This window comes from Coturnix japonica, chromosome 1 (genome assembly GCF_001577835.2).
Source record: "Coturnix japonica isolate 7356 chromosome 1, Coturnix japonica 2.1, whole genome shotgun sequence".
NCBI lineage: Eukaryota > Metazoa > Chordata > Aves > Galliformes > Phasianidae > Coturnix > Coturnix japonica.
The window spans coordinates 33295716-33313360 of record NC_029516.1 but is presented as its reverse complement, the minus strand read 5'-3'; the positions used below and the strand labels follow the sequence as shown (position 1 = coordinate 33313360).

Below are 17645 nucleotides of genomic sequence, written 5' to 3'. Positions count from 1 at the left end.
CACTAACAAATGTTCTGTTCTTTCCTTAAGCTACTGATTTAAGATTGGTACCAATACACAGTTTGATCACTACTAATATATGCCTGGTATATGTAGCATAGACCAGTACTCTTTTTTCACATGAATCAGTTATGTTAAACATACACAAACATTTCCCTCCTTATTTATTCTGTGCCGTACTACAAATGAATATAACTGAAAAAGTTTTGAGAAGCAAGATTTGAAGAAAAAGCATGGAAAGGCCCACCACATTTTGGAGACAATATTCCATGGGCACATAGACAGGTGGGAGACAAGGCCACAAACTGTACTTGTTCCAGATCATTTGCTCATTTCATTTCCAGTCTGTAAAAGGACCTTCCTCCAGTCTGCAGCAACACTAATCGCTTTCAGCAATGTGTAGGGAGTCAAAAGACTTTGGCATGGTGTCTGCCTAAAGCATTTCTGAAAACCCAGTGTCTCCTAACTTCCTATAAAAAACCTGAGCTGGATAGGGAGACAAAATCTCTTTTTGCAGAAGTTAACACTAAAGCAAATTACTTATACATGTACCAAGTTACTTATCTCTTACATACTTTATAGACCACATCTTGCTGGAGTAATAAGCTGAACTCATCAGTCTATGGAGAATAGGCTCTAGGAGAAATTCTAGGAACTAAACTGCTCCCAGCAACTCTCTGACAGATCCTGTTTGCAAGGACATTCTACACCCCAAATCAGAAGTTCTGCATTTCGCACTTGGATACTTCCAGAACATGCAGTTGGATACAACCTTGATCTTAAGACTTTCTAAAAACTGACTGAGTTATTTTGATTAGTATTTCCCACATATCTACCTCAAATTGATAGTTTCTGAAACCTGTTACAAAGAATGAACTCAGCATGGGAACCAAGCAAGTCCAATACAACTAATTCATCTTAAAAACCTGAGTTCCCCTTCTTACACACTGGTCATCAAGTTGCCCCTCGCCCAGCAACCCCAAGGTATGCTTGTTGTCTGCATTACGACATGAACAGCCTTAACAAAACCAATGAAGATCACACACAAACTGAGGAAGACACTTCCAAATCCTGACTGAAATGTTCTGAATACTGACTGAAATGCATCTCTCTTCTTCATGAAACATGCTGAAGAAAGAGATTTTTTTAGAACTCCAAATGTAATAAAAACAGCATTTCTTTTTCTTAAGAATGTTGAACATATTTTTATGGTGTTCTCTCAAGTGGAAAGCTAAGGATATCCACAATCAAATAGGTTTTTAAGAAAATGAGTATAATTTCATTTCACCTCAAAGTTCCTGAATTCATACACTATTCTGTATTTTTTAAAATACAGAATAGATAACTCCATGATTTGAGGTTCATTTAAAATATTGAAAGAACGTGTTACAAAGCACTCATACAAAGAATGTACATTTGCACATTATTTTTGTAATCTGAACACTAGCCAACATGTCGTATCCAAGCCATGTTTTTCAAAACAATCATTCTTTGTTGGTACTAAGCAACCACAGCTGGATGCTCTATGAAATTTAGCTTATTGGGAAAAACACAGCATGAATTAAACTGAAAGAACAATGTACATCAGACATGTAACAAAAATGCGACATTCAACAAAGAACCTTTACATAAAATTAGGAACCAAAATGAAGTCTGTCAAATCTTGCAGAAAATCTGACACGGGAAATATGTTTTGACTAAGGCACATCTGCAGAATTTATTCCATTGCAGGTACAGAACAGTGTTCATTTGTGTAAACTACTTTTGAAAAACCTGTTCAACTGAACTGTTGTGTTACACCACAAGTACTGCACTAAATTAACTTAACTACCATCCTCAGCATTTTAAAGGAGAGGACTGAGATAAGCGAGTAGCCTGGTGCAATGTCTGTTGAGCAACTGGTATGACATCTCTTCAGATCTCCCTTGAGAGCTACTGACAGCTATGTAACCACCATCAAATCCAGGCTGCTGCATTTAAATTCTGCTTTCTTAACCAAACATATTCACCATATATGCTTCTTTTTGCACAAAAGAAGTCCAGTCATTCCTCATCTCCCACTCAGATCATGCTGAAATGTGCTCTGCCTTCCTGTTTTTGTAATCTGTACCACTTTTCTTTGTCTATAGACTCACTGATAGTCTTGGAACAAATGTCCTGTTCACACTTGCACCTCCAATATGGTACTATGGGCAGCTCCTAAGACACATCTATTGAAGCCCTTCCACGGAACAGAGATCACTGCAAAGCCCTCTCTGGAGTTCTTGAAGTGTTTCTGTACTTCTGGAAACTTCAGAAGTATTCACAGATAAATTCTACTCAGGGAATGAATTAGACAGCAACATGAGGCACCAGCACCAAGTCTTTCATTTTCAGAAACTGAGCACCGCAGTACACCAGCCTGGCTAATTTTCTGTATTCTCCAACAGTACTTCAAAATACTACAAGACAAATGAAGCTTAACACAAATAAATTTCATGAATGTGAATGTTTCCTTTTTTGATTAACAATAACATAATGTTTTCCTAATATAAGCAGTATGGCAAAAAATAACATGTTCAGATGGATTCCTAGAGGCCCTCACTTTGGAAAATCCATGTAAAAGCTTTGAGAAAAAGTGAGGAAGGAGATCGGTATACGCAGACTACGTATACAAGTACAAGATGTGACAACAAGACTAACTTAAATTTTGAGTCCATGCCATCATCTAGTGACACACTGAATTACCTCAAAAAAAACAAGGAATTTAACTCCACAGCTTACACACATAAAACTAAACAAGAAACTACACAATCAGCTGAATTTGAGTCCCATTGACTTCCATGATCTCAGTAATGAATTATTAAAAAGTGTCTGCCCTAAATGAAAGGAGCAAAAAACCAACATCTTTATTTTTTTATGACACAGACTAGAAGGGAAAATAAATAGATAGATAGATAGATAGATAGATAGATAGATAGATAGATAGATAGATAGATGATAGATAGATAGATGATAGATAGATAGATAGATAGATAGATAGATAGATAGATAGATAGATAGATAGATAAATAGATAGATAGATAGATAGATAAATGTATTTTTTTTCCTTTTTATAAAATATCATTTCCAATTGATACTTGCTTATCAAGCAGTGCAGACCCATAAGTTAACATGCTGCTGATATTCAGCAATAAAAACAAGATAAATTTTAATAAACAAATTAATCTTACCCTGTTTTTAAAACTTTTCTTGCGGTCTAGTTGAGTCAATATTTTTTAAAACCAGCAAGTATACCTATAAACCTGTAATTTACTGTGCTAAATCATCTAAGATGCATAACAGCATCTTATGTTGTTTTTATGGACTGTAAGGCCATTTATTTGATGCCAAAACATCACTGAAAAAGCAACATTATATTCAAGGAGAAATTTTCACTGAGAAATCATAATCATTTCCTATTCTGACAAAGACAGCTGTTCTAGGCCTGGATAATATCAAAATGGTCAGATGGCAAGATGAGCTTTGGTGAAATGTTTGTCTTAGACAAAAATTCTCTCATAAATTTTAGGAACGTGACACAACGAACAAAATTCAGGAGTAAATGGCCATCATGTTCTTCAGGTGTTGTCATACCACTTGCTTTGAATAATAAAATGCATCAGTCGCCTAGGATGGGGCTCCATTTACAACAGCAGTTTCATTTAGCCTGGCCATCAAAATCTGTTACATGTGCTGACACCATCACCAAGGAAAAAGCACTTTATACTTCTTCATTATAAATGAGGAAACCTTCAAGAAATTATGAGCACAAAAGGTTATGACATTATTTACATAGATGGGCCATCATCATAATATAAGTAAGCACTGAATAAAACAGCATGTCTTAAAATCCACTGTATTAAGAATCTCTTCTAATGATAAAACTAGCTCCACAATTCCATGTCTTCCATTAGAAGTAACAGATGAAGATTTTCTCTTTTATGATGGAACATTTACTAACGTGTTTCCATGATCACTGTTCCTTTACCTCAAAGAAGAAACATATCACCATTTTGCCAACCAATCCCACTGAGAATCTAAAAGCAAATTAAGTAAAATGAAACTAAAACTTTGTGATGATTCTCCACCAGTTACTATTGAGGAGATGAGTATTATCAGATAGCTATCTATTAATCCAGTCAATGTGTTCTGCAGTGATACCACATAGCACTATTTTTTTAATGGAATGTTTTGCTACAATAAAACAGAATTTCTATGTCTATGTCTACGTCTCTACACAATTTATCTTTACCAAACACACAATCTCATCAAAGATTGAAATCAAGTCTGTTTGATTGCATTTATTTTTATGAAGCATGAAGATTAACATTCCTTCATATTTTTAGTTAAATAAACATCACTTAAGCACCTCAAATCGTTTGTCTAAAACTGATTGATTTGCAGCTAACCATAATTAGGCATGCCATTCTACTTCTCTTCTTTCAATACATCTTATACGCTTCGGAAATTCTCTGGTATTCAAATATTCCCTTAAAATAAAAAGAACAAAACAGCGGGGCTAAGATTATTCCAGACAGCTACCTCCTGAATGGGGGTCCTCCAGGCCTTCAAAATCTACAGGTAGCCTGTCATAGATAGGCTGCTCCAATGGTAATTTCTTCCCAAGGAAACTACAACAAAGAGCACAATAACACTGCTTGAGAGAGCAAATTCCCAGGTTCAAATCAGTGTTTCTCAACACGGTCACCACCATTAGCTATGCATTTTTGCCAGCAATAAACGAGCACCTGCATGCTGCACTTGTAGAAGTGTGAATGGTGCCCAAAACATGACTTGTCTTTCATGCCATTGCCATTACTGTTGAAACACGCTACCTCACTGCACTCACATCCTCTATTTGGTTTCTACAGACATTCAGCATCATTGCATGTCAGCAAGTGCAATTTTTTTGCACAGAGGAATTCAATGACACACAATTTCTTCAAACACACTTCCATGTCAGACCCCATTCTGTCAGACTGCCCCTCTGCTGCTATCTGTCACACGGCAACAAAGTGTAATAGGATACTGAAGAGAATGTTCAACCTCTATTTTCATACCACTATCATCTGCTGATGCTGTGAGACAACACGATAAAAGTGGAGGCATTATTTTCAGACAGCCCTCATATTTTCTGGGGTTTTTTTGTTTTTTTTTCCTTTACTCTATTTAAGTTACCTATGATTTTGTTTTCTATTTCCAATTCTTACAATTTGTATAAGATTACATCAACATTTGTAATTGTTGCCCTTCTTTCACCAATCTGAACTTGGATGGGTATCTGCAAAAGTTATTCCTTATCTTCACTACAGAATAGTTGTTCTTTTTTCTTTTTTGTCACCATCAGGGAAAAAAACAGAAACTACCCATGAAGGCTTAAGTAGGTACCACACCAAGCTTTCTGTTTTGCCCTTTGCTAAAAATTACCATTACAAAGTAGAGTTGGGGAGACAGAAAATGTAAGTATGCTTCAAGAACTCCAGTGCATAGCTGTGTACTTGGTACTAGTCCACCTTCATCAACATTTAGGCCATGAAAACATCTGAGCCACAGCCACATAGTTCCTCTCCTTAACTCCCCACTAGGGACAGAAATGTAACAAAGGATGCCAGGGCACATCTTGAGGCACCAATGCAATTTCTTGCTTTGATCTACTGCTCTAGGCCTTGAGAGCCACCATTTCCAAATGCCTTTGAGAAGGAACAAGCAGAAGATGGTCACGGCTGCCTTTCCTGATTGCTCTGCCTTGCAATGGCCTGACCAAGCAATCTAGTCTAATGTGCTCTTCTTTAAAATAGTGTTTTGATTAATATTTTCCACTGTTATTACTTTTTCTATGCATAATTTTCTCCAGCATGGGGAAACTAGCACTCCAGAATCACTCTAGGTGTGCAGCTGTCTATACATCTCACACAGAGGTTTCTATGATTCTTCTTCAGAAAACATTACATAAGCATATGATTAGCAGTACAAGAAGTTACTGACTGTTTTGAGTCAGGAAGGTGCTCAAATGTACCTGCTTGGCTTTACAAACTAGCACCCCACGGGCTGGAGCAGGATTTCCTGCATACATGAAGTCAGGCACTCTTGGGACTGCTCTGAATCTAAAGATTACACCAACTTCATATTTCAGTGGCTTTCATACTGGAAGCTATGAAGTTCTACAACATTTTTATCTAAACAGAAATTGTTTTCATTGCAAGATACATCCTCTGATATAATGCATTACCCTCAAACAGGTCTTGGAAGCACCTTCAGCAATCTGGGCACTGACCTTCTGTTCTATCAAGTGAAGGAACAGACACCACCATCAAACACACTCAAATAGCTTCACGACATTCACGGGTGACATCACAGCGAAATTAGTCAGGAAGAACAAACCTTTACACTGTAGTAAGGGAATGGGCTGCAAAGTGACCTGAAATGTATTGTCATTGCTGGCTGTCATCTCATATTCCCAATTTAGTTATGTAAATAATTAAAAATATAACCTGTTTTACTATATTTCATTATTTGTTAGTGTTTCTCTAGTATTTCGTACAGTGTTCATGAGCAAGTGGTCATTGCACACAGCCATTTTGCCTTAAGCAGACTGTCACAGTCTCATTACACTTATGGACTGAGTGGATTCCATACCAATACTAATATCCATTTCACTGATCAGAATAGATGTTTTGGTTTTTGTTTGTTTATTTCAGCATCAGGCTCCTTCCAGCTTTCTGAGGAACAGAAGTGAAAAGAATGAAGATTTTAGAGAACCTTTCCACTGACTGTTCTTGCAAAGCATGATACACTGTGAATTTTCAGAGAGAACCATAGGGAGAGCAAGTCACTACTTTTGGTGTCTTAAATCCTCTTTTGCCAGAACTGTTTCTTGCGACAAATGGGAAAAGTGATCATTTTTCTTTGTGAGGATTTTTAGTTGTACATTTCTTCTAATACTGCCCTTAGGCAGGGATGCATCCCCCTTCCTTCGTAACTATTGGAAATATATCCCCCTTCCACCAGTCTGTTGCAGAAAGCAGGAAAAAGCTTTTTTAAAGAAGTGGCACAGAGTTACAATGAAAAATAAATTATACAGACAAATGTTTAGAAAATAATTACTTGGGTTGCAAAGTGTGGGCCAGTAACTGACATCACTACAGAAGCTCATTTTGCTTATAGGGAGGAAAAAAAATGAATATTTTTCTCTATCTCAGCCACACTCTTCCTTTCTTTGATTATTGTTTGTCACTTGCCAAGACATATTCTGCTGGGAGTACACTTTGATAGCTACACTCCAGCATACTGGACTTGCCTGCTCTGATTGCTACCAGGATATGCAACCAGCACACTTCAAAGCATTCAGAAGCATGATGGAAACAACTTCAGATGTTATCTAACTATCTACACTGTCCTTGGTGCCCTTTCATCCCTTCTCTTATCTGGCTGTGACTGCTCATGTACAGTATGACTTCTTTGCTTCTATCCAGGATATCTCTCTAACACTGTGCTGGGTCTGGTTGCTCCCTTTGTGATGCAGCTGCCTTGTTTCTCTGTTTCATTGCAGCTGGTTCTTCCTTGCTGATTGTTGTTCCTCATGTTATCCTTGTTGCACTCTCCCCTCTGTTGATGCAGCTCTCCAGGGCTGATTCCTGCTGTCAGTTATTTCTGGTATGGAAAGGCTGTCACGCTTTTTGCTTTGATTTAATAATTCTCAGATCCACTCTTGTGTTCAACAGGCTATATTTCCCGCTGCACTTGGGATGTAACTACTTTTCCTGTCATTGTAGGAGGACACTCACTTCCAGCTGCACTCGGAAAATATATCCACTCTCTGATGTGCGCTGAGAGCCTTGAATCATCTATCACTATTGTTTGCTTATTAATGTACTATCATGACTTTTTGTTTATTTCTACATATTTGTGGCCTTAGTGGAGGATGACATGCTCTTATGTGAAGGACTGCTATGATAGCATTTGGCTTTCGAAAGAGCCAAGCACCGCTGTCAACAGCATAAGTGGAAATACTGTGCGCTGCAGTGCCTGTTTCACTCTGCTAATGGGATTACCTGAATACCATTCTTCGGGGGTTTAGTCATGAACCTTTTAACATTTGCAATCACTGAGGACAAGAAAGTGGAAATGAAAAGTATATTCAGCTCCAAGGCATTTAAATAGCACAGTTTCAATGGTTACCTCTGAAATGTATAGAAAGAGTAATGACAACTGAGGGTCTAGCAGACACAGGCATTTTAATGGTTTCTAATTGATTTATGCCATATTGATGACAGTAAAGATAATGAAATGACAATGACAATCTATGACTGTCATTTCATTGCAGTAAAATGAGATGGGAGAAAGTTTCATGATTTCAATTTCAGATAGAAAATACTAGAGGGAAAAGAGATCACATGGACAACCAATGGTCCTGGGGAATATCAGGTCAATATTTTGAATAAAAATTAAAAGAGAATGAAAAAAAAAATAAAAGGAAAAAGGAAGGTAGGGAAAAGATACTGCATGTACTGCTAACTGTTTAAATTATATTAAAATATTAAAAAAATAACATTTTAATAAAGATAGTAGAAAATACCTCATTAATGGTCCTGACCAAAAGTTTACTGAAGTCAAAAGCAACAAATTCCTAAGTAGATGGTATTTTTTCAGTAATTTAAAAAATAAGTGAGTAATCAACTAAAAAGCCATCCATGAAATAACAGCAATAAAATCCTTCACTCAGGGCTCACTGTGTGAGGAGGGATTTCAGGCACCGGAAAATATTTGAACAAACACCTGACCAGGTACATTTTGGATTTTATTGACATACAGTTTGTCACAGTATTGATATTGGCAGAGATTAGAGAGCTAGAAGCACAGGCAAAAGTTCTAGCTATCTCATAAAAGAGTTCATTTCATCAACAAGCGAACTGATTTTAAGTGCAAGCTGTGCATGCTTGCATACAAGATTACATAGGAATGAAACAAGAATGCAAGATCTACAAAACATTAAGTTTGTTCTGATTTATTCTCAGAAGGAAACAGTGTCAGATGCTTAGAGAAAAGTACAGAAGCAGGGAAAAAAACAGCTATGATGTCACTGGTAAAGTTTCTTCCCATGGGAGACTGTATTCAAAACAAAAGGATGAATGGTTTGACAGAAAAGCAGATGGATAACTTATTAGACAGCAAAACAGAGAATTAATGGGTAAAAATGTCTGTCTTTTAATCTTCTCACCTAAGAAAGTAAATTCTTTCAATGCCATTTCTCAAGTTGGTTTGCTAGATCAGGTAAATGAATTAAAATTTACAGGGTCAGGCACTGATGTGAACTCACTCGACATCACTCAGGGCTCCAGGAGAGCCAGCCATCAGAGAAGCTGACTGGAGATGCTGCCATAATCCACCAAGCATGGCCACTGTTACAGTAAAAATGAACCTCAAAATAGACGGACAGATACAATACACAGATTGCACTCAAATTCACATAGAAATCACAGTGATGCTACTGGCCTGTTTAAAATAGCTAACAGCATACAGATGTGGCTTATTGTCCTATTTATCATTTCAATGTAAATAAAAAATTCTTGGGGTTTGTAAAATGTTCATGATGAAAAGATTGGTGCTAAGTATTACAGTGTACTGTGTGATATTACTATTATCATATTAATTAGAAAAAATCATTAGCTTGAAATATTAAGATACTGATGTGAGATAAACCTTTGAATCAACTGAGGTTCAGCTATCACCAGAAAACAAGATTAAAGTATTTAAACAATGAGAACACTTCAATAATCAAAAACCTGCTGTTTATTATCACTTAATTGACCGAGAATAATATTTTCAAAGGCAGCTAAAAGATTTTTGAGAATGTTATTTGGGTTCTTGAGCTACTCCAGGTTTTTAGAATATTTTCCTAAGTATTTTATGTTCAAATATTACACTCTCTATCTATTAAACATTTATACACAGACACTCTCATCTGTCCACCCCTAAAGGAATAAAAACCTCTAACAGAAGATGAACATCTTGAATTTGTTGCTGATGGGAATAACTGGCAACTGCAAGAGAGGATACACTCTCTTTTAGCCCTAAATATCTGCTAGATAAACTGGAAGCTCAGCAGGCAAGTCAGTGCTATGCTACAGCTGTCTTCTTACAGTCTGATGCTAGGCAGCTAATGATGCAGAAGGAAAATATTATCCAGTACAGGGATAACAGTCAGAAGACTTATTGTCTGGAGCAGAGAATTCCAGTACAACCCTCCCAGCGGAAAGCTGCAAGAAACAACATCTGCACCACACATCAAGCACATTTAGTCATGAAATTAAATCACAGTATCGGACACCATACCACGCAGTAGAGAATCATCATGTGGTATGATGGAAATTTCCAGTTTTTGGTCATAGGCTATGATGGAAATCTCCAGTTTTTGGTCATAGGCTATGATGGAAATCTCCAGTTTTTGGTCATAGGCTATGATGGAAATCTCCAGTTTTTGGTCATAGGCTAACAGCAAGCCCTACTATAGGATGGAGAAGGTGAAAATGTACATCTCTCCCACTGTTCCACAGAAGTCCCAAAGTTGGTTGAATCATTCCTATCATTGAAATACAATTTGAAACTGCCTGAATTAATACATAGTGCTTTTCCACAGTAGGATTCCGTTCCTCTGCTCTCACTCTTCTGCAATGACCTGAGCTTTCACTAGCTGATTAAAAACAAAATCTCATACATACAAAAAAATAAAAAAATAAAAAAATAAATAAAAAAAAGGGGGGGGGGGTAAATTCAGTACTTAAGAAATCTTCTTAAGAGTTTCAATAGGGTAAAGACTATGTATCCTTTTGCTTTTTAAAGCATTCAACACATTTCAGATACTGCCACAAAATGAGTAGTAATTAAAATAACATTAACACTGTTCTGTTGAATGTCATGGGATAAAATTACTGTAGTGACATGCTGTAGTATATTGCAAACATATTCCACACAAATTAAAGTTTACCACCTACTAACAATTATAAATGTATTCTTGAGAATTTGTTCCACAGACAGAATGCAATCTTCTAATAGCTTCTGACAAATCTCTATAGAAACAGATAGGTTTAATTAGTCCCACCTTTTTATATGCAATCCAGTCAAACACCCTGTCAATGTCTGTGGCTTGCTGCACCTCCTGGGATACTGGGTGCGAACTGGTCAAACCATCCAGCAACATCACTTCATGTAGAACATCTGTCAGAAATCTCTGCTTTTCCTGAAATAAAGCATAAGCAACAGCATCACAGACACATTTACAGTAACAGAGAAATGACGCATGGTTACCAGAAGCAACCTCTATACAACAGTTAACTAAAATGTGACTTTCTGGTTTGAATGTAAAGCCACCAACACATCTTAAAATCTTGAACAGGTCTACAGAACAGACAGAAATTAATTCTAGCATCAGAGACCCCTCTTGACTTGAGATCATTTGCTGAAATAAGTTAGTTGAAATGTTACAGCATACAATTGAGTCTAAATGTATCTACAGGTATAAACTGCAATTCTGGTTACCCTAACTATTCACTCCCAGTTACTCAGGATGGGGACAAAGGAGAAAGTGGTATAGTCTTCAATCACAAAAACCTATGGATGCTACGGATTAGCACTCAGGGAGCTCATTACCTAATAGAGGTGTAGAGCATGGTAGAAACGCTTTCGACAAAGATGAGTAAATACTATCATTACTGATTTATTGTGTAGATCAAAGGCATAGTACGGCTTAAGTCTCTTGACTCTTAGTAGTATCAAATTCACAGAGCAGGTTTACATGGGACAGAACACTGAACAGAGCCCAAAGTATCACAGCAAATATCTGCATCATCTTTCTTAAATCCTGTAAAAAAAATAATTTCTCCACATAAGCTCATTTGCTCTACAAACACTACCTCCTTTATTTCTCTTTATGAGTGAGACTACTGCTACATGTAGAAGTCAAATGACATAGTCAAAGTCACAGCTTCATCAGAGGCAGGTGCAAACCCAAACAATATCTAACATACTAGTAATTCATTCCTATATCCTCTATAAATATGGATTGCAGAGGTATGTCAAAACTGCTGCATATTTACTGTGGCAGCAACATTAATTAAATGTTCAGATGTACTCTATGAACTGCAGTGCTTTCACTCTTAGAGTACAAGTAGATGTGACTTTTTCAGTTGAGAAATGACATGCTGTAAAATGTCCTCATATTGCATTCATATAGATGTCTGTACTCCAACATGCTGTGTCAGGAAAGAAGAGTTTCATTTCCTTGGTTTTTCAAGTCACAAATAAATGCAAAGTGTGAATTAAAAATTATGGAAGATTTCTTTTCCCCCTGAAATGACATATCTCAAACTTCATGTAAGAACAACATTTCCTACATTAACGCTCCTCTAGTGCCATACTGTACTCTAGAGAGTGGTGCTTATATATATTTTTTTTTCCCCAAAAGCTATTTTAATGTCCACAGATAAACTAGTCACACAATTACGTAATAAACCCTACACTTAATTTCTTGGGTGGTAAGGTTTTGGTATCGATGTGCTAATTTAAATCATATTTATAAGAAGCTGAAAAGCTGTTTCAGTGTTGATCCATCTGGAAATAAACCTCTACGTTAAAATTCATTGGAGCACAAGAAATGTACCTTGAGTTGATTGTATATTCAGGCAATTAAAAGCATGGGATGCAGGGAAGCCAATTACCCAACACACGTTTAGTGTTCTCAGCTGGCTGAGCGAGGTAAGGTTTGCAAAGGGAAAAGTGATGTCTTGTTCATATTATTGTTCGTTACCAAATTTTCTCAGGCATACACAGTTAGTAACTATCCTTTTTTATGGGAAAACAAGAAGCATAGGGAAACAAGTATTATGACAGTCCCACTCAGGGGAAAACTACTGAGGTAGAAAGGATTGCAGATGCTTTGGTTACATCTCAGTCACATTCTCTATTAGTAGCAGAACACCTATTTCATCAAAAGTATGATATGTAACTCATACAGGTATAAACACACATAGGTATAGATTCGCCTCCAAAATTTATGTCTGAACATCACAGTTAATGAACAGGTGGAGGAGAATGAAAATGTCATAAGCATAAAGCAAATCTATAAAGAATATATAAGGTATTAAAAAACAAAGCATGTACTCTGGTTTTCTGTTATGTCGGGTTTTTTCTTATGTTAGCCTTTGATGAGCAGGAAAGGAGCATTTTAGATTCTTCACAGTTCACTCAAATTACCATAACTGGAAAGTTTTCCATAGAATTTATGGCAGACCATAACAATGGTGTAAAATGGGAAAATCTACTAAGTCTTCATGCATTTTAGTGAGAATTATGGTGGCTTTTGAGCTTGTAAAGCTAATTTCTTTGAAACAGAAGAATTTCCAAAGTATTCACACCTTTTCCCTTCAATACATAGCCTCTGAGAGTAGATTTCAAAATGAGACTCTAATATCTGCAGAACTCCAGGGGGATACTGAGAGAAGAGTTTCCCAGTTGAGAAGGCATTCAGCTTGAAGAGACAACAGAAAACTGAATTGCAGAAAGAAACTGAAACCACCTTAATTATTTTGTTGAAGAAACACCACTTCAGCTATTAGAGTCATATCTGAACATTAAGAGAAAAAGGCAACACATGTGACCAAATTTCTTATAATGATAGAAGAGGAGCCTTTTACTCCCTACTTATTTTACCTGATGCGGTACACTGGAATTGATCTGATTTAGCATGATATCTACTGAACTAAAGAAACATGCAGCACAGTAAAGAAAATCAATTTTGGAATGCATTTAATGAGGCCAGTGAGCTGTCAACCTGGTAGGTGACAGGTTTGCAGCTAAACATGAAACAATTACAAAATGTTGTAGAAGATCACTCTCCTCCAAGGGAGTTCAACTGCAAGAGAGAAGCCAAAGACTGTGATTCGCCTGTAAAGAAAAGGCAGCTTCAGATAAGTCTCTGGGGTTTTGCCTGGAGGCTATCAGTAGCTGCATGTAAGCACAAGGCAGTGCACTGAGCAAGAGTTGGTATGATAACAGCAGAAACCTATTCTGAAATAAGACTGAAATAAGGACAGAAATGCTTCCACTCAAACCTATGCCTTTTTTTAAGGGCAAGCAGGAAGCTATTCCATTTCTTATCTTCCTATTTGGCATCCAGCCTCTTCTTTTCCTCTCCTTAACACCCTCCTGGATCTAAGTTCAGTCAGGTCTGGAAGGACAGGTTCTCTTGCATTGAGAAATAAAAGACATGCTGATTATTTACTGTTGCTTTCCTCCTTGTACTTCCAGATGAAGAGACTGAAGTGTTTTTATCAGATCAGCTTTTCAACATTTACATGTTCAGATTATTGCCCAAACACCAGTGGTAACTAGATTCATGTACTTGTCTTCACAGGAATTACTTGCACTCTTGGCTGTTAAGTCTTTCTTTGTTTGGTATATGGTTGCCTTGAAATGCCTACTACTTCTCTGAGCTTTCCCTTCCTTAGCCAACTTTTAAATAATATGAATATTCAGATTTCACTGCTACAGGTGAAAATGATATGGATAACAGGGTCAGAAACTGTAGCTCTAGCAATTCCTTCAATCAATGGAAATAGTCTGTAGATTTTTAAATGTGGATCTATAAATCATTCCACAGCAAAAAGGAGGAACAAGAAACTGGCTAACCATGTTAAAGCCTTCTTGTTTTGTTTTGATTTCATTTCATTCCAGGAAGGAAGCTTTATGGAAGGGATATGGCCATTCTTTGTGTGTTACCCCCCAGCATGCTGACCACCATTCAAAGAGTCTACCTCTAAATGGAAATAAATTGTGAAATAGCATTTTTTGACAGAAAAGACTGTACCTTCAAGAGCCAGTAAAAATGCTTTGCATATAATGATGTAATCGATGTAATGATGTAATGGAAAGAGACTGAGATACTATATTGAGACATAATGTGCAAGTTAGCGTGACAATAATGTAATACTTCTTAGTCACATAAAAATAATTTCTAAAAATGAATGTGAAATAAAAGAGAAAATAATTAAAATGAAGAAAGGAAAAAAAAAAAAAAAAAAAAGATAAGAAAACATCCAAGAGTGAAACAGAAGGAATAACACAATAAAAGCCAACACTGATAATTAGTACGCAGAAGAGATCAAAGGCCTCAGTATTAAAGGCAGTGCCTTTATTTTGGGACTGCCATTCAAATGTTTTATAGACTGGGAAATCAACATGAATAGAGCTTGATATTAGCGTGCAAACCTGCAAATCATTTCCCTGACAAACTTGCTGGAAATATCTTATTCAAACTTTACTAGCCATTAGCAATACAAAGGAGATGAGTGATCTCTCATGCCTGACAAAAATCATCATTTGCAATATGTGGTACTTTGGTTTATAGGGAAAGCACACCCTAGGGAAAAAGCAATAGGGGCAGATTTTGAAAGCAATCAAAGAATTCTAGCATAAACAATGCCAGGAAGTTGCAGTTCAAATACAGCACATTTTAGGGTGGTGTTTAAAAAACTGCAAGGGAATATAATCTGTGAGGAAACCATAGGTTAAAAAAAAAACAAAAAAAAAACCCTTAAGGCCAGAAAAGATCTAATGGGGGCAAAAATAAAGTCCTTCCTGCTTATGTGTTTATAAATACTACATTGTTATAGCGCAGAACGTCTCCACAGTACTTGCAAATGAAAACAGTGCCTTTTCTTTTTCTCCTCCCAACTATATTTATGAAGATTTCAGAAAACTTTTTTAATTTATATCTCTGCACGTGTGCCTCGATTACATGCACAGTTTGTCGAAGGAGGCCTGCAGCGCATTCTACTTTTATCAGCTATGAATATGTCATGATTCCCATGCCTACCTTCATAACTCTCTTCTATCAGGAAAGAGAATTTCAAATTTATTTTCTTTTGAATGAAATGTCAAATCAGATAATCATGACCCCCAGGTGATATACCGTATATAGTATACTATTTATAGCATAAATACTATAGATATATCACCTAGGAGTTTTTTCGCAATTTCACCAGATATTTCAAATACAGTTTCCTGTCACCACTCTGTTTTTCAAGTATAACTTTCATTTGGTTGTATTCAAGACTCATTTTGTCAAATATGGACCTACAGAAAAATAAGGACACAATGAAATCAGTAAACATTATGAAAGGAAACATCCCCCACTGCCTGAAAATGCCTCAAGAAAACTACTTTGCAGTCAAAGAATCTGCTTTGCTATCTTGTATATAGTTGCCTTCAAACAAATAGAAGCTGAACAAAAACACAGCTGATAATGACATGAAGAAAGAAGAGGCATTGACATTCTCCAAACCTGTATACAACCTCATGTTCCCAGCAGTTACTGGGGCCAAAATAGTCCATGTGGTACTGAAGACTTACTTCAGTTAGCATGTTATTTGAGTCAAAAGGGTCAAGCAGGCTCCATCTCAGGCCTGAATTGCCAAAATAATAATAAAACAAATCAAAAAGGTACATGTCTTAACTTACAATGTTTTTTGGGGGTCTTCTATGAGCCAAATGATGTCTAAAAATAAGACAAGGAAGAAAAACACTCTAGGAGGCCATGTAAGTCAAAGCACATTAAAGATAAGCATGAGTTTAATGGCAATATTCACTTTAATTATTTCAATTATGTCAATAAGAAGGATAAGCAATTAGGATCATTTATCAAGGATTTGGGCAGTGTCTTCCATGGCATTCAAAGTACTTAATATAATGAAGTTTAGTTAGCTAGCTTTCTATTAACTTTCCAGGCACAGGTAATTTCCAGCATTTTAAATGTTGATATGTAACATCATTATTATTTTCAGCCGCCTGTAGTAGTAACAAGACCATCTAGAGCATGGAACCTTTATAGTGTGAACAAAGTACATTTCACTTTAAGAAAGGTGAAGGATGTCCTTCCAGGCAGTCACAAAATTTTGCTGCAAATATTTTAATCACGGTTGCTTAATACTAAGAAAGTCTTTGACGAACACAACAACCTTTGTCTGTAAAAGTAGTAAGAAAGTCGGAGATCTTATCCCAAAATTTCAACTGACAGAGAAGGCAAAGGATTCAAAGCAATCATAGATGTACTACACCTTGACTCATCCAATAAAGTTTTCACCAAAGCAAACTTTCATTTAATAAAAAAAAGAGAAGGCAGTGAGGCTCTGTGAAGTGCTTTCTCAGCATCAAGCAGGGTACTGACTGCTAGAGTATTTGACACTCATTTGATGGATGAAAGGGAAAATTACATGTCAGTAATTCCTGCTGTCATAGTCCTCAATACCTAACCCTGTGCCAGAGAATTTCAAGGACAAACATGATGGTTCCTTCTACTAGAAAATAAGGAGGCAAAAGATCAATCAATAAATTCATGGATCTGAAAGTCTCTGTTGAATTCCTTCCTTTACACAAGCCATATAGAAAGGAGTTCAAGATAACACCAGAAACAAGCAGAGAGGAAGAAGGAATATATAGTTGCTGTTGGGCCTCTGAAAGGAGTAAGGTGCATGGCAAATGACAGGGCTATGAGGAGCAAATTAGCAGTACATTCTTTTTCAAAAAAAAAAAGCAGAAACACCTCTCACAAAGGCAGGATTTCCTTTTTTGTA

At 36.6% G+C, this 17645-nt stretch overlaps 1 protein-coding gene across 1 annotated transcript in view; it reads right to left on the bottom strand.

Annotated features, from left to right (window-relative positions):
* The window catches only part of TRHDE (thyrotropin releasing hormone degrading enzyme), a 208118-nt gene that overhangs the window by 99376 nt on the left and 91097 nt on the right, over positions 1-17645 (bottom strand). The window contains exon 6 of the mRNA XM_015855777.2: positions 11120-11257. Within this exon, the coding sequence (XP_015711263.1) occupies positions 11120-11257 (138 nt within the window). The remainder of the gene's footprint in view (positions 1-11119; positions 11258-17645) is intronic.